Source organism: Euprymna scolopes, chromosome 6, assembly GCF_053919585.1.
Source record: "Euprymna scolopes isolate OS-2025 chromosome 6, ASM5391958v1, whole genome shotgun sequence".
NCBI lineage: Eukaryota > Metazoa > Mollusca > Cephalopoda > Sepiida > Sepiolidae > Euprymna > Euprymna scolopes.
The window spans coordinates 93,023,535-93,051,406 of NC_136487.1; the positions used below are offsets into that span (position 1 = coordinate 93,023,535).

The following is a 27,872-nucleotide window of genomic DNA, read 5'->3' on the forward strand; positions in this document are numbered from 1 at the left end:
ATTTATAAGAATTATAAGAAGAATTATATTATAAGAATGCCCATCCCAAATAAAATTAATACTTTGAACAGAAAATTTTGGCATCACTTTCTTGTCCTATAACAAACATGAATACCAAAATATAATTGCATGATTCTGATGATAAAAATGTCTAAAATGTAAGATTTTAAATGATTTTTAATAAGAAATTGAAATATAGGAATTTTTCTTAATATTTACTTATTAGGTAAAAAATTCAATTGAAAACATTTTTTATAAGTGGTATTCATATTTAGCCCAATAACACCCCTTTCAAATAAGCCACAGAACTAAGATTTGGGGGATGGTTATTAATGTCTCATTTCTGTACTTAATATCTCGGAGATATATGTTTTTTTTTTTTTTTACGAATGTATATTTTTATATCAAACTAATTATTAAAATCATTTGGTAGAAAATAATACAACAGAGTTCTCGGTTATTAAATAATAGTGATAATAATGTAAGATGGATCCAATATAGATGTAGAGATGAAGAAAGCTCGTGATGTGGTTATAACTGAAATTCAATAAAACAGTTTTTTTGACTGCATCCACTCTTCCGACTGAACACCTAAGGTACAATGTTGATCTGAATTTCTGTAATAGCCACACACACACACACACACACACACATACACACACACACATATATATATATGTATATATATATATATATATATATATATATATATATATATATATATATATATATATATTATACAACGTACTCGTCACCCGACGAGGTCACAACAACTACCACTAGTTCGATATCATTTTAACATTCATAAACATTTTTAATTTACTGAAAGAAACTGGATTGTATCTTGTATTTTAAAGTGTATTCCATAATGTTGTTTTATAGTGCCTTAGTTTAGTTTGGTTATTTTAGATAAAATAAATGCAATTTGTGTCTCTTTTTTCCAATATTTTTTTTATGCAAACTGTATTAAAAATGTTTGATATTTTCCTTTTCTGTTTTTTACCATATTTTATTCTTTATTATTTCATAAGTTTTCTGAAGAAACTAAATTTGTAGGTTTTCTTTAACCCTAACGTTAACCCCAACCCTAACAAACTCTAACCAGATATTTTGCGAAAAAACAAAATTAAAAAGTAAATAAGACTGCACGGCAGAAATTAAAAAAAAAACACGCAAAAGAAACGTTTGTAATACATTTTAGTGTGAATCTAAAAAAAAGATTATATCCAAGATTAAAAAACAAAAAGCCAAAATAAACCCACCACAAAAAGGGTAAGGTTTATCTTAAAATATGGAAATTGAAGTAAATGGTTACCCCCCCCCTATTTAGCCCCAAAAGTCCCCAGGGGACGTCAAATCCTGGTGAAAATGAACAAACAGTGCAGTTTAAGGCCTTAACATATGTAAATTTGAGTTCTGCCCCATCCAAAAAAAGAAATGACTAAGTCCATCATTTGCCTCCCCCCATTTAGCCCCCAAAAGTCCCCAAGGCCTTAACATATTTTAATTTGAGTTCAGCACCATGCAAAACTGCTAAATAGACATACACAGAAAATTTTGGACAAATACGGTAAAATAGTTAAAAAAAATGGAGTGTTTTTATTTGCTCTAAAAGAGCCCCTGGGGCACATCCAAGAGTTATCGCGAAGTATAGACAAACAAAATTATATAGAAATCAGTTAGTTACAACTTTTCAGAAAGTTTTATAAAAATCCAAGGTATCAATTTTTTTTTTAATAAACACAAAAGTGTCAATTTTAGCCATTATAACCCAAAAGGCACCTCTAGGGGGAGGGGGGACTTGAGTTTTCCCGGAAAATCCGTTCTGTTACTTTTTTTTTTTTTTACTCATATCATGTTTTGTGCAAAATTTCAAAAAATTCCAAGGCATAGTTATTGAGAAAAGTGAAGACAGACGAACGGACGAACGGACAATGGTGAATTTACAGGTCCTTTTGTCGGGAGGACCAAAAATTCTAAAACAGTTACAAAAGTATTTAATAAATGAAGAAACCCGCAAAAAGCATAAAAATAACTTCCAAATTCACCGTTAGAAAAGTAATAAAGTCGAAAATTGATCTTTCTAACTAATTAAAAGCTGTCTGATAAGAAAAGTAAAAGTAAGTGTTGATCTTTGTGGGTTTCGGTTATAGTCGGAACGTCAGTACTTGACTCGGCTTTTTCCGCCCGTAGTCGGAATTGCTTACGCCACTATTACGTCACTACTACGAATTTATGGATACTTATTCCTAAAAAGCACCCACAGTTTTTCAGACAATTCAACGACACAATTTTAAAAAGCTTTTCCCAACCTTATACACAGCCACTCGGTTGAATTTTAGTGTCACGTAAATTTGTTCGATAGTTTTATGATACTACGTTTGGTAGCGTGGCCGAGCGGTCTTAGGCGCTGGTTTTAGGCACCAGTCTCTTCAGATGTGCGATTCGAATCCCTCCACTACCAGAGCTATTGCTAAAGGATCCTATGAATCAGAAGATTATTTTTAAACAATATAAAAATTAAACTATACATTTTATTTAAGTGGTATAAAGCAATCGATTACGTTTTTAAAGGAAAATAAATTTCAAACAAAACAATTTTTCATGCACCCCTGTCGTATAAAGGCAATAAATTAGTTTTGGAGATCAATATTTTCAAAAATATCATTTAATATGTCATAAGAAATGGCTGCACAATAATTTCATAGAATCCTGTGTAACGTAACAGGTTTCCTTTTTATTATTTGTTTGTTTTGTTTTCGGAGTGGAGAGAGGCGTAGCAGTCATAAATACCGACATTTATTCTCTCTTATCTGAGAGCAGTTCCTGTAAGGTAATTTGGTGCCACTATGACCAAATAAGATTCCAGGGCATACTAATTCCAAACTACACTTGAAACACTACTTCAAACCCCTTTAGGAATCGAAGTAATCAGCAGAGAATTTCATGGAAGCAACGAAGAAGGGCGTTCTCCTGTCTTCTACATTGAAGATCCGAGCAACGGCTATAATCACTTAAGGATAAACTGCTTGTAGACTTTCTGCAGTTCAACGAACTTTCTTACTGCGTTTTTGTTTTCTTCACTCTAACACTGTCTGAACTTTCTATAAATGCCTTTTCTTGTTAATAATAAAAGATTATTGTTTTCCCTTTCGTTTGCCGTCCGTGTTGTTACAAAAGTAAATAGTAGTTTGTTTACTATTCATGTTCAAATAAACTCGTATAAAGATGGTGACACGATGGTGGTATTTTGTAATATGAAAACAGAACCTTGTTAATATTCTGCATTTTTATCATTCTAGAACAAATGTGTGGGCCATCTTTGTTTCTTTTGTGACCGAAAGAAGAAAATTTTATAACAAAACATATGTATGCAAAATATAAGAATATAAAAGTTACTTAGTCATTTGAAGATGATGGTGATGATAATAATAATAACAACAACAACAACAACAACTACCTTAAATCACAGTTCATTTATTATCAAATGTGGTTTGTTACGGGAAAACGTTTGAATTGTATTATACGTTTTTGTTTAGGTAAAAAAAGATGGGGAAAAAGATATAGGAGATAATGATAACATAAATTGTAAGATGATCTCTAGCAATAATCTGCAACAACGGAATCGGAAAGCAATAACTTCTGTAAATAACAAATGATATATATTTAAGTGGCCTACATCGTTAGATGTAAGTTGCCGAAAGTTAAAACAGCGAAAAAAATATAAAATAAAATAAAATTTTTTAAATAAAAATAAAATATTAATAATAAAGGTAGGTTGCTGAAAGTTTTCTCTTGGGCCATTGTATGTTCAAGTGAAAATAACCTTACTCGATGTCAAGTTGATAGAGGCACGAGGACGTCTTTCTTCATGTGCGCCTGGATGCTCTTTGCCTGCTTTACAAATACTTAAAGGACTGGATGTAGTCCTTTAAAGGTATAGTCTATATTAATACGCACAAGAGTCTGATTGACTATCGCGTGACAAAGCAACCAGACTACGACTGCTCTCTGTAAGAGAAAAGAAATGTCATGTTGCATCACCGATCTTGATCTACAAGTATTTTAATGGAATGTGATTTGACGAAATTACAGCAATTGTATCCATTAGACGTAAATACTTAACCAATTAGGATGTCCCTTTAAGTACGGCATCTAATTCACAGTTCCTCTTTATGTCTCAGTAGCAATGTGCCTCGTTTGGGGTAAATTAAAAAGTAAAAAAATGAAGTTATTACAAGGCGACAAACATACGAGAACTAACCAGCTTTTTAAGTAAAAACAAAACAAACAGTTCTTAAAAGTGTACACGAGTTACACGAGGCAGCAGTTATACAATGTAAATACTAACATAAGCAATGAGCTTAACTTGTAACTGGGGTCTCTGTAGACTTACAATAACGCCAACAGATGTCAGAAATCACCCTTACAAGAACAACAATAATAAATAAGTAGGCAATGTCTGAATTCTTCGAAAATAACTTCCAGACAGTAGTGAAATGGTACACAAATGAATGGTAACATGCAATGAATGGTACACAAATGAATGGTAACATGCAATGAATGGTACATAAATGAATAAATGAATGGTAACATACAATGCTATTAAAATAAAGCTCATATGCTTTGACAATTACAAGAAACCTCTTCAACCATCGATTGCCATGTCTCATAGCTAAGTACGAACAAAAATAACCGAAAACACAAACGGCTATGGTTCTTAAGAGTGGCATATCATAATTCCTTTTTAATTTACGTGTAAATTTTGATTTGTTTGAAAGATAAAAACCAAAGTTCATCTACAAAATGAAAAATGCGTTACAAATAATTATAGTAACAAATGTTGAAAATACAACAATTCGTTTTAATTTAAAGTTCGAATTAATTAACTTTTTAAAATATCTGGAAAAATAATTATCAGTTTTCTGGAACTTTTGGCACGAAATTCAGTAAATTAAAACTTTAAGATACTGAATTGAAAAATGTACATACCCTTTTTTTATTGTTTTTTTTTTTTTTTTTTTTTTTTACTAAAAATTGCATAAGTATCCTCAACAAAAGCGATTTACTAAATGAAAAGTTGCCACTCAAATTTAAATACAAACTGTCCTCCTAAGTTTCTTCGGATTAATTGTTAGTAGAAATTGTCCCATTTTAAAATTATTTTTTCTTAATGACCAGGGACTTTTTTTATATGCAGATCACTATTATCAAGGCCCGGAAACCACTCGGGGATAAGGGTTATTGCGTGTACAGTAATCAATGGGATAGTATCGTAGTAATAGTTAGTATTGGAGATTTGATAAAGTGTCTTACTTAAGGGGGCGATTCATCAGGAATTTGTTTATGTTGGACTTGAAGACATCCAAGTTGTAGTCAGGTGGGAAACAAGCAAACGGACGAGAATTCCACAGGTGTGCACTTCTGAGAAAGAAGCTTTGTTCATGGAATCTACGTTTTGATTTAGGCACAGACAAGGAGTGGGGAAAATTACTGACAGTGGTTTCAGCTAGACGGGTGTTTATCGTGAGATATTGGAGCTCGAACGAGCACTTGCCATGGAAGTAACAATAAAACAAAGACAGGCTCACAACGTCTCTCCTGTGGGAGAGAGGTTGCAGGGAAGAGAAAAGGGCATTCCCCACTAAGCCATGAAGTCTATTTTGTACTTTATCAAGGCAAGATAGGCTATTTTTAGCAGCTCCTGTCCAGATGTGGCAGCAGTACTCCATATTTGGACGTACTTGGCTTTTATACAGATAGAGAATTGCATCAGTAGTGAGATATCTTCTGGAGCGGTAGAAGGATCCTACCATTTTCCCAGCGACCTTGGCAACAGACTTGATGTGCGTGTTCCATTTCAGATCAGGAGTAAAGGTCAAGCCCAGAAGCTTATCAAAAGATAAAGCCTCTCCAAGACTAGAGCCATCCATTTCAATTGATGATGTAAAGATAGGAGCTTGGTTTTAGATGCATTAAAACTAACCAGCTACCTCTTCCCCCACTGTATGACGCGCTCAAGATCAGAGAATAGAGAATCAGAGAGAACTTTGTCATTTACGGCTTTTGATGTTTTGCCATAGATGGTCGTGTCATCAGCATAGATGTCAACGAATGATTTAAGTATGTGTTTTGGGAGATCATTGATGTAGATCAGGAAGAGAATTGGACCAAGGATGAACCCCTGAGGGACTCCAGCATTAATACTGCAGGCCTTTGATTTCTGTTCATCAACCACTACTCTTATGAGCCTATCTGAGAGAAATGATTTAATAATTGAGAAAATATTTCCAGTTATACCGTAGCTGGAAATCTTGTGAAGTAGGCCCTTATGCCATACCTTATCAAAGGCCTTTGATATGTCAAGAGTAATTGCCCTAGAAAGAAAGCCTTTGTCGAGAGATTCACTAATCCTGAGATATAACCGTTAGCACGTCTGCTGTAGATCGAGCAAAACGGAAACCATATTGCATGTCACTGAGGAGATTATTTCTGTTGAGGTGGTTGACTACTTCTTTATTTAATATGGATTGCAGCAACTTACTCATGATACACAGGAGACTTATTGGTCAGAACTGAGAGGGAGATGACTTATCACCCGAATTCTTAAATACAGGGCATACGGATAAGGTTTTCCAGGGTGTTGGGAAGCACTTTTCTTTAAAGCAACGCTTAATCAGTTTGTAAGTATGGGGGCAAGTTCTGGTTGAAGCTTTTTCAACACTATAATTGGAATGCCGTCTGGGCCAGTTGCTTTACTGGAATCAAGGTTCTTGATTAGCTTAGCGACCTCACGCACAGATATTTGTATGTTGGATAGCGTGTTGTCTGTTATAGGAGGAAATACGGGGAGTTGATGGCCTTCGTCGCATAGGGTAGAATTAGCTGCAAAGTTCTTGGCAAATAGTTTGGCCTTGTCTGATGCTGAGGAGATGACCTCAGGCCCATTGATGATGGTTGGGATAGAACACATGCTTCTGTTCAGGATCCTGTTTGCTATTTGCTAAAACTGGTGGGAACCAAGCCGCTGCTCAGCTACTTTGGATTTAACAGATTGAGCATATAGCTCTCTTGCATTTTTTATTACTCTTTTACAGTGGTTGCTGGCAGTTCTAAAAAGCAGCTTTAGTTTCAGTACATCTGTTATGTTGGTAGCTATGGAAAAAGTGATTTCTGTGCGCAATGGCAGCAGCACATTTTGGGGAGAACCATGGCTGGCTGTTACGTTTTTGTTGGAATTTTTGGATAGTATGTATCAGTCTATGCCTACAATTAACCATTCGGTCAGGTCTGATACTACAGACCCATCCTTTTTAAACATGGAATGCAGAGGTAGCTCAGATATGAATGTACGGATGCTATCCCATAGAGTATCGATATATAGTACGGTGGAAAGGTATGTCTGAAGACTTATTGCATTTCATTTTTATCTTAACTGATATAGCGGAGTTGTTGGAGGATTCCAGGATAGATAGAACGGAACATGAACATGGCTCAGGGGAATTTGTGAGATCTAGAAGGCTTGCATACTGACCGGAAATATCGGGCCCATAGGTGGGTTCGTAAACAATCTAGGTGAGGTCATAGGCAATGGCGAAATCACGACAGAACCTCCCCTCATCATCTGTCTTATTTGAGTGGCTCAGCCATTCCACATTATGGACTTTGAAGTCACCGCAAATGTGTATGTTAGCCGAAAGACGAGCAAACAGGATGTGGTCAATTTTCTCAGATATACTCTTAAAGATAGTAACCCCGCTGTTGTGGGGGCAATAGAGGGCAAATATAAATGCGGTGGTGTAAGCAAGTGTAACCCGGAAGCACATATAAAGTAAATTAGGGTCTTCTCTGGAAAGCCATCTTTAATGTAGGCGCATATCCCATGTCCATGACGATCTTGGGGGTCAGATTTAGATATTAAGTTAGAGTATCCTTTAATTATGAACTCATCTAGGGAAGTGGTTAAAAATATTTTTAAGCTTATAAAACATTTCTTATACTGATGTTTACACGTTCATGCATACAAAGGAAATATTAAAATATCACATTTAATATTTTCTTGGAAAACGTTATCGTTAAAATTACATGAAATATTTTTTGCAATTATATTATTTTTTGGTGAAAATATTGAATAAACAATCCTTAATTCAATAATAATAACGTTAGTTCGAAAATTTAATTTGCCTTCGAGTTTATTGATTTAATTAACACAAGCTTTAGGAGCTTTTTTCGTAATATTCCTGAAATGTTTTTTTTTTTTATGTTAATATCTGCGATAGTTTATTTTCATAAAACAAATAAATCAATCAACTCATGCGGTCTTTAGTACTCAAAACTATAACTTTAGTAAGTAAAAGTGTTTTTGCTTAGATAAAATAACACATTTTTACTAAGATTCAAAATAATTTCATTATATTCTGTGAGTAATAAATACTGAAAAGTTCATTAAAATTGGTTGAATTTCAGAATTTGGGTGAATTTTTAAGATAGGAGTCAAAATACATTTTGAGGATCGATATTCACTTTGCACATACCTACTAATAGCGCAGTAGCTGACACCCCATCATTCAAGCTAACTGAATTTACATTCATAGATAACATGAATTGGAATAAATATATAGACGTTGGCACGGCTGCTGGAAAATTATCACGCCTACCATTGTTCTATGTATATTTACAAAGCCCTTGCACAGAATATGTTAGTCAGATCTAGGTTGCTGCACCAACCACTAAACAATGGAAATACAAACACAAGTAGAGAGCTTAATTTGTAACCGGAACCTCTAGAAACTTAAAATAGTTATGACACAAAGCGAAAAAAAAAATGTCAGAAACCATCCTTATTCCCCGACGAACTTGCTATACCTCTGCGCTATTCGACGTAAATATGCTCGAACGATAATCGAAACAATTCTAGCCCCTTCACCGTAAAAGTGTTCAGATGCTAGAAGGCTTTCTACTCTAATAGTTTCTTTCCTCAAACTGCTCGCCTTCGTAACTACTCCTGCTCTCTGTTTTCTGACTGCTAAAATGCAGACATATCTCGCTGCATATCTCCCCACTTAGGATGCCTCTATGGACATGTCCCCAATCAATAAAATAAAATAATAACTATTAAGCTCAATTCAAAATGGCCGCTAATAACGAGACTAAAATGATCTTTAAAGATTGGCCAGAGGAAATACATGTTACTGTTTACATTCCCTTGATTCTAGTCACCCTGGTTAGAAAATCTGAAAGAGGATAAAAAAAAAACTCTACCATACGAATAATCCTCTCCTTTTGACTTGAACAAAAACGTTTTCACTCATGGCTTTTTAAAAAACGGAAATTAAGATATAAATAGCTGTAAAAAAATCTGATGACAGTGGTGAGATTTGAACCTATGCATCCGATAATTTAAACAATCGTCACAAGCAACTTGACTACGCTACCATTGAGATAATAATGTCAAATATTTTAGATCACGTTTCATTCATTATTAAAAATGGTTTGTGGCGGGAAAACGTTCGAATTGTCGAGTTTTACAAGCCTAGTAGGTAAACAACGAAAGAAACTCAAATGAGTTGATGTATTCCTTTGTTTCTTTTTAGATAAAAACAAACAGTTCTTTAAAATGTAAACAAGTTACAAGTAGCATCAGTCATACCAACGGAAATCATAAACACAAGTAGAGAGCATAACTTGTAACCTCTATAGACTAAAAATAGTTTTACTACAAAGCGACAACAGCTTTTAAAACTCATGCTTATAAAAAATAAAGTAAAACTGCAAAAAATAACTTTACAATAAGTTCAGCTTAAATTTAAAATGGCTACGCTACAGCATTTTGCAAAAGTAAAAATATTTTCAAAGATTCAATAAAATTTTATTTAATAACACGCGTATTTATTTTTAGAGTCTACTCATATATGCGTTCAATGTATACAAGTTTTCCGTGTATGCATAAAAGAGAAGCCATCCTTACAAAATAATAATAATAATAATAATAATAATAATAATAACAGCAACAGCAACAAAATAGTTAAAATTAGCAATTTTCCTGTTAATAAATAAACCATTCAAAATGGCTGCAGTAAAGATTCAATTAACAATAAACATTGTGTGAACCATTTTTTTTTTTTAATTATTTATTAAAGCATATTTTATTAAATATGATGCGCCTATCTTCGTAGATGGAGTCTCAAGATGAAAGAAACAAGGACGTGGTCTCAGAAAAGGATCAAAAGGATCGTGTCGAGAGAAATGAGCCCGAAAAAAAGGTGATGAAACGTGGTACCTGGGGAGGCAAAATGGAGTTTATACTCACTTGTATCGGTTATGCGGTTGGTCTGGGCAACGTATGGCGATTTCCATATTTGGCTTTTAAAAATGGCGGCGGTAAGTCATTTACTTTCAGTTCTATTAATTTACAGGACCAGGTGTATTTTCAGCACTTCAAATTATAATAACAATCTTTAACTGGTACTCAAGTGTTGGAAATCTGGAAAGGTATATGTTGGTATTTAGACTACACATATTATTTTAAGTTAGCAATGACTCGTGCGAAAACACTTACTGAGTAAAAAAAATAAAATAAAATAAATAATAAAATAATAATAATTGTTGTTGTTGTTGTTATCATTATTACTTAATTTATTTATTTTTGTGACAAGGAGGATAAAAAGATCGAGGCCGAAAATCACCAATCAAACCATCACGAGAAGGGCTCAGAGAGTACTGGAACTTGGGATAATTGATTGCCACTTAAACTCCAGAGAAAATAAATGGTATTTGCTAACAAGAAATGGTAAATGTCCGCTGCGATAACGCAAAATAATTTACAGTTGGTATCTAGGTAGACTCGTTGTTACTCGAACCCCAGGTAATGCCACTTCTTATTACCAGTGAGCAATTGCTGATTATGATTTGTGTGAAAACTTCTAGCGAGAAAATAATAATAATTAACTGCGTGGGTGATACACACAAAAAAATGAAATTTAAAAATTACGTAACCCAAAACAGAGGAAAACTGATTAGGCACCGTCGAAAAGAACAGTACATAAAACAGGGAAACTGAAAACGAAAGACTAGAAACAAAATTGGAAGGAAAACGGCTAAATGAACGATTTATAAGATTGACGAGAAAAGAGACACCCGAAAATATCTGGACATGACTACGAAAATGAGACGTGTATTCAAATCAAAACAAAAACAAAGGGATAAACAAAGATATGAGTGTCATGGTCGGCAGGTATTCCTTTGATAGCCAACATAGGGAACCCATTCAGCATCCTGTGAATGTTGACTCTTATTTTCGATACGGAAATATTACAGATTAAACATGTCAAAAGTGATCAACATCATCCGCAAATAACATAGAGAAAGTAATGAACCACAAAGGAAAGTAGGTCACTGAATGCTATTATGAAAAAAAAAAACTACATACAAAGGAAAAACGTATAGGATACGAAACAAAGAATTGCGGATCAAGTAAAACATTGGGATATGATGTTTTCTTTAGTTGGGAGCGGAACTAAAACTAATGGAAAAGGTCAGTTAATCTCCTAGTAGTAGTTAATCAAGTAGAATTCGAATACAATAAAGACACTGGAACTGCATCAATAACTGACAAAACTACATTACCTACTCAGGAGAAAGTAGCAAAAATTGAACGCGTCAAAACAAGTATGAAAAAGCAAAAAGCACGAAATAATCCTGGAAGAATACATTAACAGACTCTTCTCCAACATCTTGACGGACAATATTATAAGCATAAATAACTTAAATTATGTTGTAACCAAATATGTAAAAAAAAAAAAAAAAAAAAAAAACGCTAAAAGAATGAACAAAAAGGTTATGGTTGGCAACAACACCGAAAACTACAATAAACTAAACAAATAGTTAAATCTGTGAATAAAACTGAGAGGAGAATACCATACAAGAAACATGAAGAACTAAAGTAAAATATTCTAGCAAAAGAAGGACACCTTTGATCAAGAAAATAATAAAAATACCTAAGTCTAGGAGGCATTATCCTTCATTGAAGCAGAACAGATATTTGCAGTTAGAATAATCCAAATAATCTGCATTATGAAAATTAATGCAGGAAATCTCTGAAAAGATTGCTCCGAGAAAAAATATGTTTGTAGCGTGAACTGCAGGTAAAAACATTGTCCAATACTGGTGCGTGTGCGTATGTATGTGTTCGTGAGGAACGTACTATAGTGTGTGTGTGTGTGTGTGTGTGTGTGTGTACGCGCGTGTGCGTGTGTGTAAGTGGATAAAACGGATCAACTCATTGAGACAAAAGTCCATTGCTGAGTTGGGCAGTATAAAGAAAAGGAAAGAAAGGAGAGTCCAATTAAGAAAGATTATTAAAGAACATCAGTCATGAGACGCCATATTGTTTCTACCATGTTGAAGCGAAAAGCAAGACGTGATATCAGCGTGATAGTGCTGAAACATAATCGTGGACATGGGAGAATTGCATGTGGTTGAATGTCAGTAGACGAAAGTATAATCGCTATGTTGGAATGTGGTCAACAGTAATGATTTTTAAAATCTATTTTAAATCCTGTAGATTTTTCAAGTTGAAAGTTTATATATTTTTTTATTTTAAAATATATACTAGAACAATACCGATCCAAGGATTGCATGAACAAAATAGTTTTCACAACTTAAAGACGATTAAAATCAAGAATGACATTAAAGCATATTTGGTTGTATTTTGATTAAGATACATGATTTTGATTCGAGAAAACATCTAAAATTTAAGACTTAAGCTCAACTGAAATAATTCAGGGATTCTTGCTTAATTGTTGTATAATAACTATTGATAAAATTCAATGCGTTTCTGAAATATTTAAATTTTCAAATGGTAGGTTGTGCCTATGTTATACACCCAAAAACCTCTAAAATACACCCAAAAACCTTTAAAATTTAAAGAATATTTATTAATTGATATTTAATTTAGTTCCAATCTCTTGTTATCCCTTTTGAATACAGTACAGGGCGGAATGATAAAATTGTGTACTAGTTGGCCAGTTGTGTACAAATCCCAAGAGCGATAGGAGCATTCTATCATGTCTGAAAGTGACACAATGTTCAACGAGCGAGATCGAAGATGCGCCGCTGTAAAACTCATGCTCTCTACCGGTTCAAGTTATGATAACAGGACCATTGCCAGCACTCTCAAAATGCATCGCTTGAGTCCTGCGAATAACAGGGACGTGTCCAGGGTAATGAAAACAAAGTTTCCGGTCACAGTTATGATCCTTGGTGTGGTTTTAAGTGAGGGCCACTTCATGCCAGTTCACATCTTCGAAGTCGGCTTGAAAGTGAACATCAAAGTGTACCTGCTAAAGAGTGTGGTGATCCCCTGGTGCAATCAGGTGGCCGTTAGCAGGCCCTGGGTGTGGTAGCAGAACTCGGCACCGGCACACGGCATGCTCCCAGTTCTAGACCCGTATCGATGTGGTGATTGAGGATTAAGGCGGCTACATTTATTGGAGGTCAGCTATACTTGATAGTCAAGTTACCGGAATTGATTTTTTCAATAAAAGTTTTAAAATAAAGCTGTATGATTGTTTTCTTAAGGGCGACAACCCTATCATTCCACCCTGTAAATTAAGTAAAATATAGTAAATATTACGGCTCTTTATGTGTTCCAAAATTCATAATTATTGATGAAGTAGTTTGGGGGTGAGTCCTATGCATATAAATATATAAATATCTGCACATACCTAACTTGATGCAAATAGAGATAAATAGTCTTAAGAATAAAGTAAGAATCATTAAAAAAATTTCTGAAGTTTGAAAATTGTTTCTTCAGAAGTGATGCGGGACATTGGAAAATTCTCAGGCCGTTTGCTGTAGGCATCTACAACAACGAGAAAGGATTGTCAATTTGTGAGACCTTCAAAATCTATGCATAGGTTTGACCAGAGGGGGATATGAAACAGGCCATGAAGAAAGTGTAGATTTGCGTGGTGGTTTGGCTGCTAATGTTGCGTTGTTATCTCTAATAATGGAGATAGAAGAGATGAAGTATATTATATATTTGTTGTATCATAAAGGGGATCGTGTGTGATCATCTAGTCAGAGTTAATGTCATGTGATCGTCTAGTGGTTCTGTCTATTTGTTCATATGCCGTTGCACACGCGCGCGCGCGCGTGTGTGTGTGTGGTACATGTATTTTTCAACATACCTTCTGCGTCTTGGATGTTGATCCATCTGGAAATTGAACTTAAATTTCTACATGTTAGTACAGTCGAAAAAAGCAGGATACAGTTTAGCAGTCCGAGGAAAAAAACTTTCAGAATAAAAGACTCTCCGACACTGGGGGACTTCTACAGTGGAGACGTGGGATCTTGCCGCTTTTCACGTTAGTTAGGGGTATTTACATCGTAGAGGGGCCAGTGCTATGTGTTCGTCGGAGCACGTACCATTCAAGTACTTGTAAAACAAGCAAAAGGATGGAACATTGAGGTGATTTGACAGTGGATGGAGCATGGTTGACAGTGTGGGACCTATTAGATTGGAGACTCGTTTTTGGACCCTCTCCAATAGATCCAGATTAGTGATTGATGTACCGACCTAAATATGACAAAACTATTCCATGTATGGGCCAATTGTGGCTTGGTAGAAATATAGGATACTGCCAGGTATGAGTATTTTTCTAGCGCGGTAGAAGAGACCCACTTTCTTTGCAGCAGTCTTGGCAATGTATTCTATGTATTACTTTCCATTCATGTTACCTGTGGATGTTAGACTAAATAGATTGAATGATGATCTCTCCATCTACATTATTATTATTATCCATGGCAATCGGTAGGTGGAAAGGTTCTTTGCAATTGTTTGAATCAAAATCGGAATGACCATTTTAATCTGCACGACATCAAATTATGTTTGATCATACTCAAAAGTAATGACCGCTGTATATGCAAGCAGTTATTCTTGCATGTAGTGTCACTATACGCAATCATTTGGTTTTGAATTTAGTCTTATGACTTTTAGCGGCACCATCCTATTGGAGTTGATTCAGTTCCAAAATCAACAGATATTAGAGCATTCCTGTAGTGATTTGATTCTTGTTGATTGCGGTGTGATGCTAGTTCTGTGCAGTTCTAGGCGGCCTACCCTCTCAGGCTTTGCCTTCTCTCTTAGGGGTAGTTCGTTGCTAATCATCTAATGTACCCTTACCAGGAAATGCCGACGGGGCTGCCCAGGCACTTTTTGCAGGTCAGAGGCGCTGATTTCTTCATTCTCACTTTTCGACTCTGGTCTCTAAGTTCTTGCAGTGGGAAAGAACAAAATATTTCCAATAGGAGGTGAAAGAGTAAAAAATAATCTTGACTGTCGTAAGGCGTTGGGTCTCCTCGCATTAAACCAACCTTGTGAAATATCTTACCAGCTTAGTGGTGGAAACGGTTGGTCAACCATCCTTTGCTGACATTCTGAAGAGTAGCGAAAATACCTTTTCTTACTATTTGAATTTTGCCGGTAATACCGATGCTTATTTCCCGCGTAATCCACCGCTTCTTTTCTATATTTCTCTATTTTCTCTTCATACTGCTTCTGATGCTACTGATGATGATTGATATTCACCGGCTGTGTATATATGTTGCCTACAAAATTTAGGCCTGTGTGGCATTTTAACTGGGTCCTCTGGCCGAGAGCACATGAACAAGTAGATTAGGAAATATGAAAAGAGTGTTCAGATACAAGCATCGGGAAGGTGCAAGGTATGGTTAAGCAGATACGCAAACAAACGTGACAATATGTCCTGAAGTGAGTTGTGCCGTGGTGTTGTTGATTGAATTTGAAGTCATACAAGTTACAATAAGGAATGAATCTATACGAAGGATTTTCGGTATAAGAGATTTTCTCATATTATATGAAAAGAAAAATTAATGGGAACAAAAATATTGGGTATTTAAAAAAAGAACAGCTTCTTAACAGAAAAGGAAGCGCAATGTTATACTAAATCGATCGTGGTGGTCACAGTTTTTCCTTTTTTAAGGTTCAATTTTGGTGTTACCAGAAGCAAATGGCTTGACCGTTATTGGTCCTACGTCGAGAACGTCACCAACATGACCTCCCACAATACCAGAACCAGCGCCAGCCTGATCGCCGCCATCCGCCGAGTAATCGCCGCAATTAGGGGATGGCCTCCTATGACTGAATATATATATATATATAACTTTTAACCTTTCTGGTTACGATTATTGTTTTTTTTTTTTGTTTTTTTTTCACCTTTTTGCATGCCACTCTCTCTCTCTCTCTCTCTCTCTCTCTCTCTCTCTCTCGCTCGCTCGCTCGCTCGCTCTCTCTCTCTTTCTCTCTTTCTCTCTCTCTTCTGCTGCTGATGTCTACCAACCATATGCGTACGTTAACCTCAGCAAACATCTAGTAGTTTGTCGACGTGGGTAATTGGGTATCTTATGGGTCAGTGATGGGAGGCACTTGTCAGTCTAAATTTTAATGAAAGTGTAAAAAGATTCGGTAAATTTTTAGATTAGGTCCATCTTCACAATTTTCTTTTAAATGACGACTTATATTAGTTTTCTACTATGCTGAATACGGAAATCGCATTGAAAGTTTTCAGAAATAAGTAGTTATCGATATATAAAAAATTGTATTATGCATTGTATTCTTTAGCGACCATCGTTTTTACGCGAGTGCGCGCTCCATAAACAAATCTACGCGCGTAACAAAGATGGCCGCCAAAGAATACAATGCCTAATACAACTTTTTATATCTCGATAATTAATTATTTCTGCAAAATTTCAAGGCGATTTTCCTATTCAGCATGGCCGAAAACCTTTAAAGTCGTCTTTTAAAAGAAAATTGTGGAGGTGGACCTAATCTGAAAATTTACCCAAATTTACCATGTGTGTGATAGTTGAACAAAGAAAAAAGAAGGGGAAGAGAACGCGCGAGAGAATAAACTTACAAATAAAGAGAAGTGCTAACACGCTGATACGATTCAGCGACAATTTACCAGTGTATACACGGTATAAATGTATTAGCCGAGGAGCAGTAGTAGGCAGGTAGCGTGGCCGAGCGGTCTAAGGCGCTGGTTTAAGGCACCAGTCTCTTCGGAGGCGTGGGTTCGAATCCCACCGCTGCCATGTGGGAAATTTTAAATAAAAGTTTATTTACTTTGGATAAACTTGTCGATTAAAGTTTTGAATTATTACTTGTCAGTGTTTTTCATTTGCAAGAAACTGTTAATCTATAACTTACACTGACGTTACGCTTTTACCGACGTGACACGCATATGAAGGGAAGGGATTAAAAATAAACTAAAATAAATATGAAAAATGTATAACGTTTTTTTTTTCAATTTGGACCCATTTTTTACCCCTTAAAATTATTTTAACCGCCTAAAGACTTATAAAAAAAACGGTCCATAAGAAATCCAATGGAGATCTCTAGCGCCGCAGAGCGGCGCCGCCGCTCTGCGGCTTTTAGTTTCGATAGAGATAGTTTGAAAATATGGAGACAGACAGACAGACTGACAGACATATAGCCTATATATATATATATATATATATATATATATATATATATATATATATAGTGCTCGTTCGCAAATGTGAGAGATAAAATACAAATTATTTATAGAAAAACTATATTTTACACACACACACACACACACACACACACACACACACACACACACACACACACACATATATATATATATATATATATATATATATATTAGTGATGGGACGATTCCACGATTCCAATATTTTTCCTAACGGAAAAGCAATTAAAGATATACATATAATTTCCCAAACGTAGAAATATACTTATGGGAATGACCGCTCGACTTTAGTTTTACTGTTAGTTTAAAATCAATAAATATCTATTATTTTATCATTAATACGATTCATGGAAAATTAAGTTTCAACAAAAAAATACACAAATAAAACAATGAAAAGCATCGTGTTGGGCATTGGAAAATAGACACAAATTTGCCGATCCCGATACCTCCCAAAGTTCCGATTTTTTTCGATACCCGATTATAATTCCGATTAATCGTCTCATCACAGTATACATATTTTTATCAAACGCGTAAAAATTAAATTTTCTACCGATCTATCTACTTTAAATATTCATCAATTGTTTTTTTTTTTTTTGTTTTTGTTTTTTTTTTTCAAAATTAGATTTCGTCCAAAGTTTTCTTTTCCAATAGGCGACAAACAAAATGTCTTTTTGAAATGGACTATTTCGTAATTCATAACTATCATTATTACTAAAAATAAAAATATTAAATGTATTATTAAGTTAAATAAATATCAAATTAATTCAATAGCATATTTTTTTATTGTAATTTTATGCTGAAATGTGGAAAAAATTTGTTTTCGATTTTTAATTTTAAAATTTTAAAACTAAATTTTAAAACTAAATTTTTAAACTAAATTTTTAAACTAAAGCTATTCTTTATATTAAGGTATGATTACACCAACTTGCTTTTGAGTTTTTCCTTTCTTTTGTAAGTGGATTTTGGGTTCATTTTCGACAACCACGTGACTCTCACTTTCCTTATATTGTCCTTTAGTCCTCACATTCCAGAAGCGATGTTTCTGACAAAAAAGAAAGTATTATTGTTTTCTAGGTCAGAATCTATTCTAATACTTATCGTTGGCAAGTTTTTGACCTTGAAGTAGTATTTTTAGGTCCTTACATCAAGTGACTTCATGCGTTGTCTGAAGCGATTTCCACAAAAAAAAATTGCTAATGATCTGTAATTGTCAAATATAATTGTAGTTCACGTATTTGGCAGTAAATATTTCTCTGGTTTACTTAAAATGATTCAATTGCCGAGATCATATGACATGCTCATTTAGCATAATGGCTAGATCGTTCGCTAATGAACTGGGAAACCAAGGTTCAGTCCTCAGTTGCGTCACGCTAAAGACTTTTTAAAATGGTACTTGACTCCTCCCCCCTTGTTAAACACTTAACGGTGGAATCAATGGTAAGTGGAGTAATCCTGGGAAAAGAGTTCCCACCTCCTTAAGGTTGTCCTTTACTACTGTCCATCATTTTGTTTTACCAGAAACATGAAATGACATTGCTTATCAAAATTTTATCTAATTTCTCTGTTTTCCAACATCTAATACAATGTTTTTAATCAATTTCAGCAAAAATAGTTACCTTTATCGATAGATATCAAGTCATTTTTATTTCTATTAGATCTTCAACTAAAACAGCATTGATGTATATTTTTCATATTTTTTTTTTTTACTCTTTATATACAGCATAATCACGTTTGACACAACGGTTACCGTCAGATCACCGAAGTTGAGCAACGATGAGCCTGGCCAGTACCAGATGGGTGACCATTTGTGACTTCCGAGTGCTGTATGTGCTCTCCGCTTATCTCGGCATTGTTTCCAGTCGTCCTGGACTTCTTCTTGCCACTGGACTCAAACAGTGCCGATTCAGGAGAGGTGTGGTTGGAGATTGCGCAACCCTTGTGTAAGTTGCCGCCAACGCATACGGTGCCTAACATTTCCAAAATGGTCACACATCTGGTGTTGCTCAGCCTCATCGTTACTTAACTTCGAGGGTATATAGGTAACAAATATATATATATATATATATATATATATATATATATATATATGTGTGTGTGTGTGTGTGTGTGTGTGTGTGTGTGTGTGTGTGTCGCTTGTGAAAAAAGAATTAAACGCTTATAAAGTTAATTCTTTACTTAATCGTCAAAACAAACGTTAAAAATGCATGGAAATTTACAGGACTAATTGAACTTCATTGTTCGAAAACAAAAGTAAATTATATTTGACAGATATTTGAAGATTCATATTTCTTTAAATATATTATTTATATATGGAAAAGTGGGCGTTGATTATAAGAACTATGCTTATTAAAAGGGTCTTATAAAATAGACGATTAAATTCTTATTTTGTTTGAAATATAAAAACCTTAAGTAAATATCTTAAATGAAAAACATTATTTTTGCGTGTGAAAACAAATTTAGAATGACAAATTTCATTACAATAGCTAAAAAAAGTAAAAATTCACTTAAATTTGATTTTTTAAGAAATTAATTGTTAAAATACTTTGAAAGATAAATATAAGCTTTCTGGAACTACTTAAAAAATAATTAGTAAATTCAAGTTTTGAGATGCTGAATTAAAAATGTACCGACTGTTTACTAAAAATTTTATAATTATCCAAAAAAGTGAGAGTTAAGTTAAAAACAGTTTTCGATCATTGTAAGCAAATTGGCTACTGATATTCAGAAATGTATGGTAGACAGTATCTACAGTAATATTTCGTTTTATTATTTTTTGATTCTAGATATTTTATATAGTATAATGATTTAGATGTTTTATAGAGAAGAATAATTTGTAGAAATTAAAAAATATTATACCATAATTTCTTTAGTTTTGTAGGTTATAAAAATTAATTGAAATAATATTTTCTTGTATTAATACAACTATATAAGGTTACTTATAATAAGGAAATTCTGCTTTAATTAGAATATCCTTAATATGCACAACGAAGATTCTATTTATTTTATCTATTCAAGATTCAATTCAATTGGCATTAGTTTTAAATTCAGTAATATTTTTAATTATTGATGACGTCGTGGGTAAATACCCCTATATATATATATATATATATATATATATATATATATATATATATATATATATATATATATATATGCGCATGTGTGTGTGCGCGCGCGTATGTGTCATTGTTAAAATATGAATAAAAGAATTACCGTAAACAAAATACGAATAGAAAAAACTACTTAAAAGATTGTAGTTATTTTTTAAATTCTCATTAAAAAGGCTTTCCATACCTTAAAAAATACACGAAACAAAAGAACATCTGCTTAAGATACATACAATAAAATAAATACAAACAAAATAAAACATCGCTATTTTTATAAAGATAAGTATGTGCCCATGTTTATATATATATTTGTCTGTACAGTATTCATTTTTAAAATAATTAACTGATCATTATAAAGTTTGGAACACAGCCGCCAGGCGTAAGGATCGTAGTGTGGGCTATATTTTACTTTAATTTTATGTTAGGTGAGTTAAAAGGAAGTGGAAGCTATTCGTGAAAATTTAGACAACTCGAATTGTACTCTGATTGTAGTTCTAAGGCATCAATTAATAAGTATTCGCCCAATTTTTGTTTTCTTAGAATATTTTTAAGGGTTTTGTGTGACATAATATGATCACAACCATCCATTTGAAAATTCTTATACAACATATTTACAATGAATTGATCCATAGTCAAAAGACACTAATTCAGCCAAATTCATTGCATATCGAATTTTTTTTAAGATTCGTTAATTTTAAGTCTTACATTTTAAACATTCTGTGGAATAAAAATGTAATGAAGTTTGATCAAAATTGAAATAAATATTCTAAACATAAATTTTAGTAATATTATATTTTGATTTTAATCTTTGTAAAGAGACATAAGATTTGTGCTAAACTGTTCTGTTCGGTGAATTCAATTTACCCATCTTGAGATGTGTATTCTTTTATTTCTCTATATATTTCTCTTGTGCATGCACAAATCACTAACCCTTTTCCCCTTGGTCAAGGTGCAAAATAAAAAGAATTTATTACGCACTGTCTGGCAAGATCCACCCCCTATCGCATCGCCGCAGTGTTGCATTCCTATGCTTGTTTTATGAGTATTTCCGCGGGATGTGATTGGCACTCCCGACCCACCTGGCTAGGAGCTAAATTCCACCCCTCTCTATAGAGATCCGAATATACCAGAAGATTTTCTACTCTAATAACTTATTTCCCAGGACCTCTCGGCGTTTCCTGGGAATGCAAAACAATTTTGCATGCGTTGGGCAAAATATTGGCCAACAAGTTTTAAAGTTAACTTGACAATATTCAAGAGATTGTTTGTTCGTAAACTACCGGGATATCTACTTTAAAAGAACCTTCTTTAAATGAAGACGGGATTAAAACTGTAAGATTTTCAAGAGAGTGCATAGTGACTTTTAACCCTAACCCTGTAGTTATAAACTGTCATCGAATATTTGATTTTATTCATGTATGGGTAAACCTTGCTAGTAAATAATTATGACGAAAACATACTTCTAATGACGTCATCATGTTATGCTTATTTTGTCACCATTTTTGTATATTTCTTCTCACACAGGTGCATTTCTCATCCCTTATTGGACGATGCAACTATTTGTAGGAATGCCATTGTTTTTTATGGAACTCTCGTTTGGTCAGTTTGGAAGCCTCGGTCCAATTACGATCTGGAAAGTTAGTCCCCTCATGAAAGGTAACCGACAATATTTGGTGTGTAATTCTTAATACTGTTTAATATTTATTATGTATTACATATGGCCAAAATTATGGATTTAAAATTAATTTGGAGTATATTGTCTACTCTTTTTCAGCTAAAATTTGATTGTATTTGAAAGATAATATTAAAAAAGAAAACTTTATTATAGACAAGCGGGGGTACCCGGCGTTGCCCGAGTGTTTGTTTCCGGGACGGGGGGGGAGTTTTAAAAAATGTTATGGTAGGTAAGTAGGAAGGATCAAACCCGGAGTCATGAGTAAAAGTAGGAAAATAAAGTGTGAAAAAAAAACAAAAAAAAAAAAACATCTGCAACGTTAACAGTTCGGCCACCAAGAAAAGTCCATTCCAGTTGTTTAGGAAAAAAAAAAAAAACGACTACGGTAGGTCGGCGCGAACGTGAAAATATAATGTGAATTGTCCAGCACGCTAACCACTACGCCACAGAGCACTGCAGCTTAGTTTAGTGATTTTAAATAACTTCACGTGAAAGAACTACGAAGCCAAACCGGTGTTCTCTTCTCAACTGTTCCTTGTGAACGATCCCCAAACGGTGTTAAGTGGTGGCAGGGGGAGAAGTAATTTATTAGAGAGAAAATATTTTACCACTTCCATTGATCTTAAGCGATTTTGGCCGTGACTTCTCAGCAGAAAAAGTATAGAAATCTAAGATTATCGAGGAATTTGAGAAATAATAAGCCTATAACACACCTCAGATATTGTTCTGCCGTTTGTGCATATTATATTTGCATGAAATATCTTGATTTTTAATCCTATTAAGGTCAAAATCAGACGGGGAAAAATGAGTACATTTTATTTATATAGAGATGAAAATAATTATTGACAGTGACTGAAACTCTTTTTAATCTCTGTATTAATAAAGTATCATGCAAGTGTTTGTGTTTCTCGTTTATGCGTAACTTCAGTAAATCAACTATTTAAATATTATTTACTAATTTACTATTTATTACTCGAATATTAATTGAAATTAAAAATAAAATAAGAGAAAACTATAATCATTTTTTAAGTAAACATGACTAGTTTCTTATCACTTTGAACATTGAACACACGCTTTTTATTCGTTTCGTCTCTATTATCGAATGTGACTTCCAAGAACCTTTTTACCATCTTAATAAACTTAATAAAACAGTGTGTGTGTGTTTTGTAGTAGTAGTAGTAGTAGTAGTAGTAGTAGTAGTAGCGGGCAATACAAAACTACACACAAATCTAAATCTCCCGCGCATGCGTAGCTACGAACGATATAACGTCACTCCTACTATCTTTCCCACTAGATACAAACAGACTTCGCTTTCGTTGGGGTTTTTTCAACCTAACATTTTTTTCTTATCAGTTTGTTCAAGCTGGGATTGGAGCATCCTACCGGAAGCCAAACATTCACCCACTAACTTATATATTCCAACCTAGAGATCTTTTTAATACTCTGGCCGTCTCTTTAAGCGCAATTGTTTGAATCTCTCTTACACTTGGTTCACCGGGTATATTTGCCAGGTAGTTTTTGGAATTCTTTTTCCTGAGTTCAATTGCTCCTATACTAACTGGAATGATAGAGATCTTCCTAAGATTCCAGTTTCTTTTTATGTCATACATAAGACCTTAGTATTTAGTTATCTTTCCCCTTTCAGCTCTGTTTAATCCAGCATCATTCTACTAAGGTTGCTTCTTTCTCTTTTTTGTCCCATATCACTATGTCAGATGTTATGTCCCCCGTTTTCTAGGTATGTAGCTGTAGGGATTGGGTAGTGGTAGTGGCTGTCCTGTGTGACAGAAACTTCGCCCAATTTCTGCACATTCACTGTGTGTCCATTGTTCATAAACATAGGTACATCTTCTCTCTTAGTTCTTAACAAGTAGTCCAAATAAAATGCCTGTGACGAACTACCTCCCTATCTTGCAATTCTTTATACTTATGTACAATATTTTCTATCGCACCTCACAATAAATGTTATTATTATTAACAATGTATCACGCGTTTTAATAGTTCGGCTATCAAAAAAGTCACTCCTGCTCTCTCTCTCTCTCTCTCGCTCTCTATCTTTCTCTCACTACTACCGCAATATTTAAATGAAATATTGTTTTAAAAATATTTTTGTGAAATTGTCAAGTATAAAAGACCAAACATACCTAAATTGTTCTTTATGAATTGTTAAAATCATAAGAGCAATGGTTTAGTAAAAACTTTGATGTATTGAAGCGACGGTTTATAAATAACATTAATAATTATTATCCCCTATGCATATATATGCTTTCTCTAAACTGAATATAAAATTAAACGTATACCAATGAATCGCCGTTTATCGAGGCTTAAAGGCTACTCGATGGTTAATTAGTTTGTCAGGTGTGCGACAAGACAAGTTTTTGAGAGAATCAGAGACAAAGGGCGCAATGGGAGAAACTGATTGTTTTAAAGGATTTGAACACGATCATGTAGTAGTCGCTTGCGAAGCATTCCTATGAGATTGTATCTAACAGGAAATTCCTGGAGAAAAATCTTGTTCATGGAAGTTCCATTTAGTTTTAGGTACACAGACGGAGAAACGAAAATTCTTTGCGGTAGTTATTGTAAGAAGAGTATCTTGCTGTGAGTGTTTTATAAGAGTAACCAGAGATTGGGGCACAATCAAGCACCTGCCATGAAAATAATGATAGAGTAGAGAAAGACCAGCGATGTCTCCTCTGTGAAAAGGCGCTTATACGGAAGCGAAGAGAACATCTTCCTATATATTTTGAAATTGATTTTCTACTGGCAAAGCAAGAAAGAGTGTTCTGAGCGGCACTTCTTTTCATATGAGTACGGTCTTTAGGCGGATTTGATTCTTAACAGTTTGCGGATTGCGTCAAGAATGAGATATTTCCTCTGGCAGATAAAAGTGGAAATTAAAAGTAGAGAAGTAATGATTTATTCACCCTAGAATATTGCAACATTGTAAATGTCAATATTCTCTATGCAATGAAGTGATAAGAATGAACTTAAAAGAAAGATGGATAAATAAAGACCGGACCAGAGATAAGTTAGCATGGAAGGTAGTTTCTAAAAGCCATCCAACAAATGTTAGCACGTAAAATTAACGTTACGTCGATGATGAGGAGGAGTAAAAGGAAGAGGGGAGAGGGAGGAGGAGGAGGAGGAGGAGGAGGAGGAGGAGGAGACATATTTAATTTAGTTTTGCGCATAGGAGTCAATGACAACCATCCCGTTTGAAAATTCAATGTATCAGATTTACATTGAATTTGATCCAGAGTCAGTATCCACCAATTAATAAAGATCACATAAACTTCAGTTCCCTCTTAGGACTCCCTAAATCTCCAATGTTAAATATTTTCTAGAATCATGTAATGGATTTTGATTAAAATTAGAATAAGCATTCTAGACGTGAGGTTTAATACTATTATATCTTTGTTTTAATCTTTTTAAGGGGACATAAAAGTGTGGAAAAACTGTCCTCTCGGGAAATTCATTTACCACTTTCTGAACAGGTGTACGAGTATTCTTCTAATATATATATATATATATATATATATATATATATATATATATATATATATATATATATATATTTAAATTCACTCCTCAAAAGAAAAATAACTAAGTCATTTTTTAGATTTTTATTGCATATATATATATATATATATATATATATATATATATATATATATATATATATATACTTTTTTCTCTTCTTTCTCTTCCCAGATCTTTATTATTTATATTTATGTCTCGGAAGAAGAGTGAAAAGCACATCTTATTTTTCTTTTATTAATATTATTGGAATCTTTTCTTTTTTTTCCTTGTACACATTTTTGTGAATTATTCCATGGATTTCTGCCTTTGGATTATTATGGACCATCTTCTTCCAATTACGGGATTTCCTTGGATTTTACTTGTACAAATGGAAATTCTTTTAACTTTCTTGAAGTTTTACATTTGGATTTTACCGTCACTGGATTTTTTATCTTCTACCAGACTATCCATTCGTGTGTAATCACATTTTTCTTTACCATATTCCCTCTGCTTCACTTTTTTTGTTTTCAAGTAAGATCTTTGACTTATTTGTTGTTTCATCAAATACTTCTGCATGCAAAATCCGATCCCGCATTTTGCTAATTTCTACCCTCTGATGAGAAGGAGAGTATTTCTTCAAAACTCCGCGGATTAAGGATTATCCATTTATCTAGTGTTTCCTTTTCAGATTAAATATGTTTTTAACTCATTTCAAAGTGTTTTTAACATATTTTATTAACTGTTTGCTCATATATATATATATATATATATATATATATATATATATATATGCAATAAAAATCTAAAAAATTACTTAGTTATTTTTCTTTTGAGGAATGAATTTAAATTGTATGAAAGTATATTTATTTTAAAAATATTCGATTTCGTGATTTTTGTTTTTATTCTAAAATTAAAATAGTCGTTTGAACAGGTTTTTATTTTCATTGACTACAGATGGATGCAGTAACAACTGGAGGGAAGGTGAACCTCTGAATAATTTGCATCTCTATCGCCACTCAGTAATATTAACTAACATAAAACACAAAACCAGCCGATGCTTTATTTTTAAAGTATGATGGAAGAGCCACCAAACCTTGTTGAGACATGTTAGTCCGTCCATTCAAATGTGCGTGTGTGTGATATGTCTACTCTGTTATTTTATATAATATTTTTGAATTAATTAAAATAGTCTAGGCCAACGTAATAAAAGGCATCAAATAGATCTGAGGAAATCAAAATGGCCAATCACCCAAAGAACTCATTATGTCTTAAGGTCGTTTTTTTTAGGGGGGGGGTTAACTTCCGGCTTTATCAGTCATGATAGATTAAAGATTTTTATATCAATATATACATATACTCTTTAAAAACTATTTTTTAAACAATGAGGCAAGTTGGATTTGTTTGACCCTAAGCCTGGTTTAAAATCCCACCTCCACACAGTAGAGATCCCTAGATGTTAAAGAAATTTCTACTCCAGTAGTTTCTTCCCCAGAACCGCTAGACTTTGGAATTCCATTCCAGGTCCCTGCTTTCCCAACTGTAATTATGTGCAGAAGTTCAAGTATAACGTGAACTGACATCTTGATGCTCAAATCCGTACATAGCACCCCAGTAATTGTTGCCCCTGCTAGTAGCCACCTACACCAAAGTGACAATGTGCATTGTTTGGTGTGAAAATGTAATAAAAAATTTTTTTTAAAAACCCAATATTTCAAAAAAAATATTTTTGTAAATCGTCTCTGTACAATATCTTTTTATTGAAATGTTTTTATAGTTGTTTTTTTTATATAGATTTTTCTTAAATAAAAATTTTGTAAATAAAAGTATGTTTGTCTTACTTTTATGAATCCACCAAAGTTTACAAACCAAAGTTTTCTACATACTTTCTTAATAAAACCTCTGTGAATAGCACAACGTGCTTATAAATAGAGCTATGCATTTTTAGGTTAATATTTTGGTAAATCAAACCGTTTTCTTTTATAAAATATCGACGAAGACAATATTACAAGTGTCCTTATACGATGCATTATT

At 33.7% G+C, this 27,872-nt stretch overlaps 1 protein-coding gene and 1 non-coding gene across 8 annotated transcripts in view; both read left to right on the forward strand.

The window, feature by feature from the left end:
* Positions 1–27,872, forward strand: part of LOC145277797 (sodium- and chloride-dependent glycine transporter 1-like) — a 213,009-nt gene that overhangs the window by 120,869 nt on the left and 64,268 nt on the right. For 6 of the 7 annotated variants that reach the window (XM_080129622.1, XM_080129621.1, XM_080129623.1 and 3 more), the window contains 2 exons: positions 10,176–10,380; positions 22,169–22,300. In XM_080129622.1, the coding sequence (XP_079985748.1) occupies positions 10,176–10,380; positions 22,169–22,300 (337 nt within the window). The remainder of the gene's footprint in view (positions 1–10,175; positions 10,381–22,168; positions 22,301–27,872) is intronic. The other variant, XM_080129627.1, reaches the window with a different exon arrangement.
* On the forward strand, positions 17,034–17,115 carry Trnal-aag (transfer RNA leucine (anticodon AAG)). The gene has a single exon. It is a non-coding gene; the product is annotated as a tRNA-Leu (tRNA).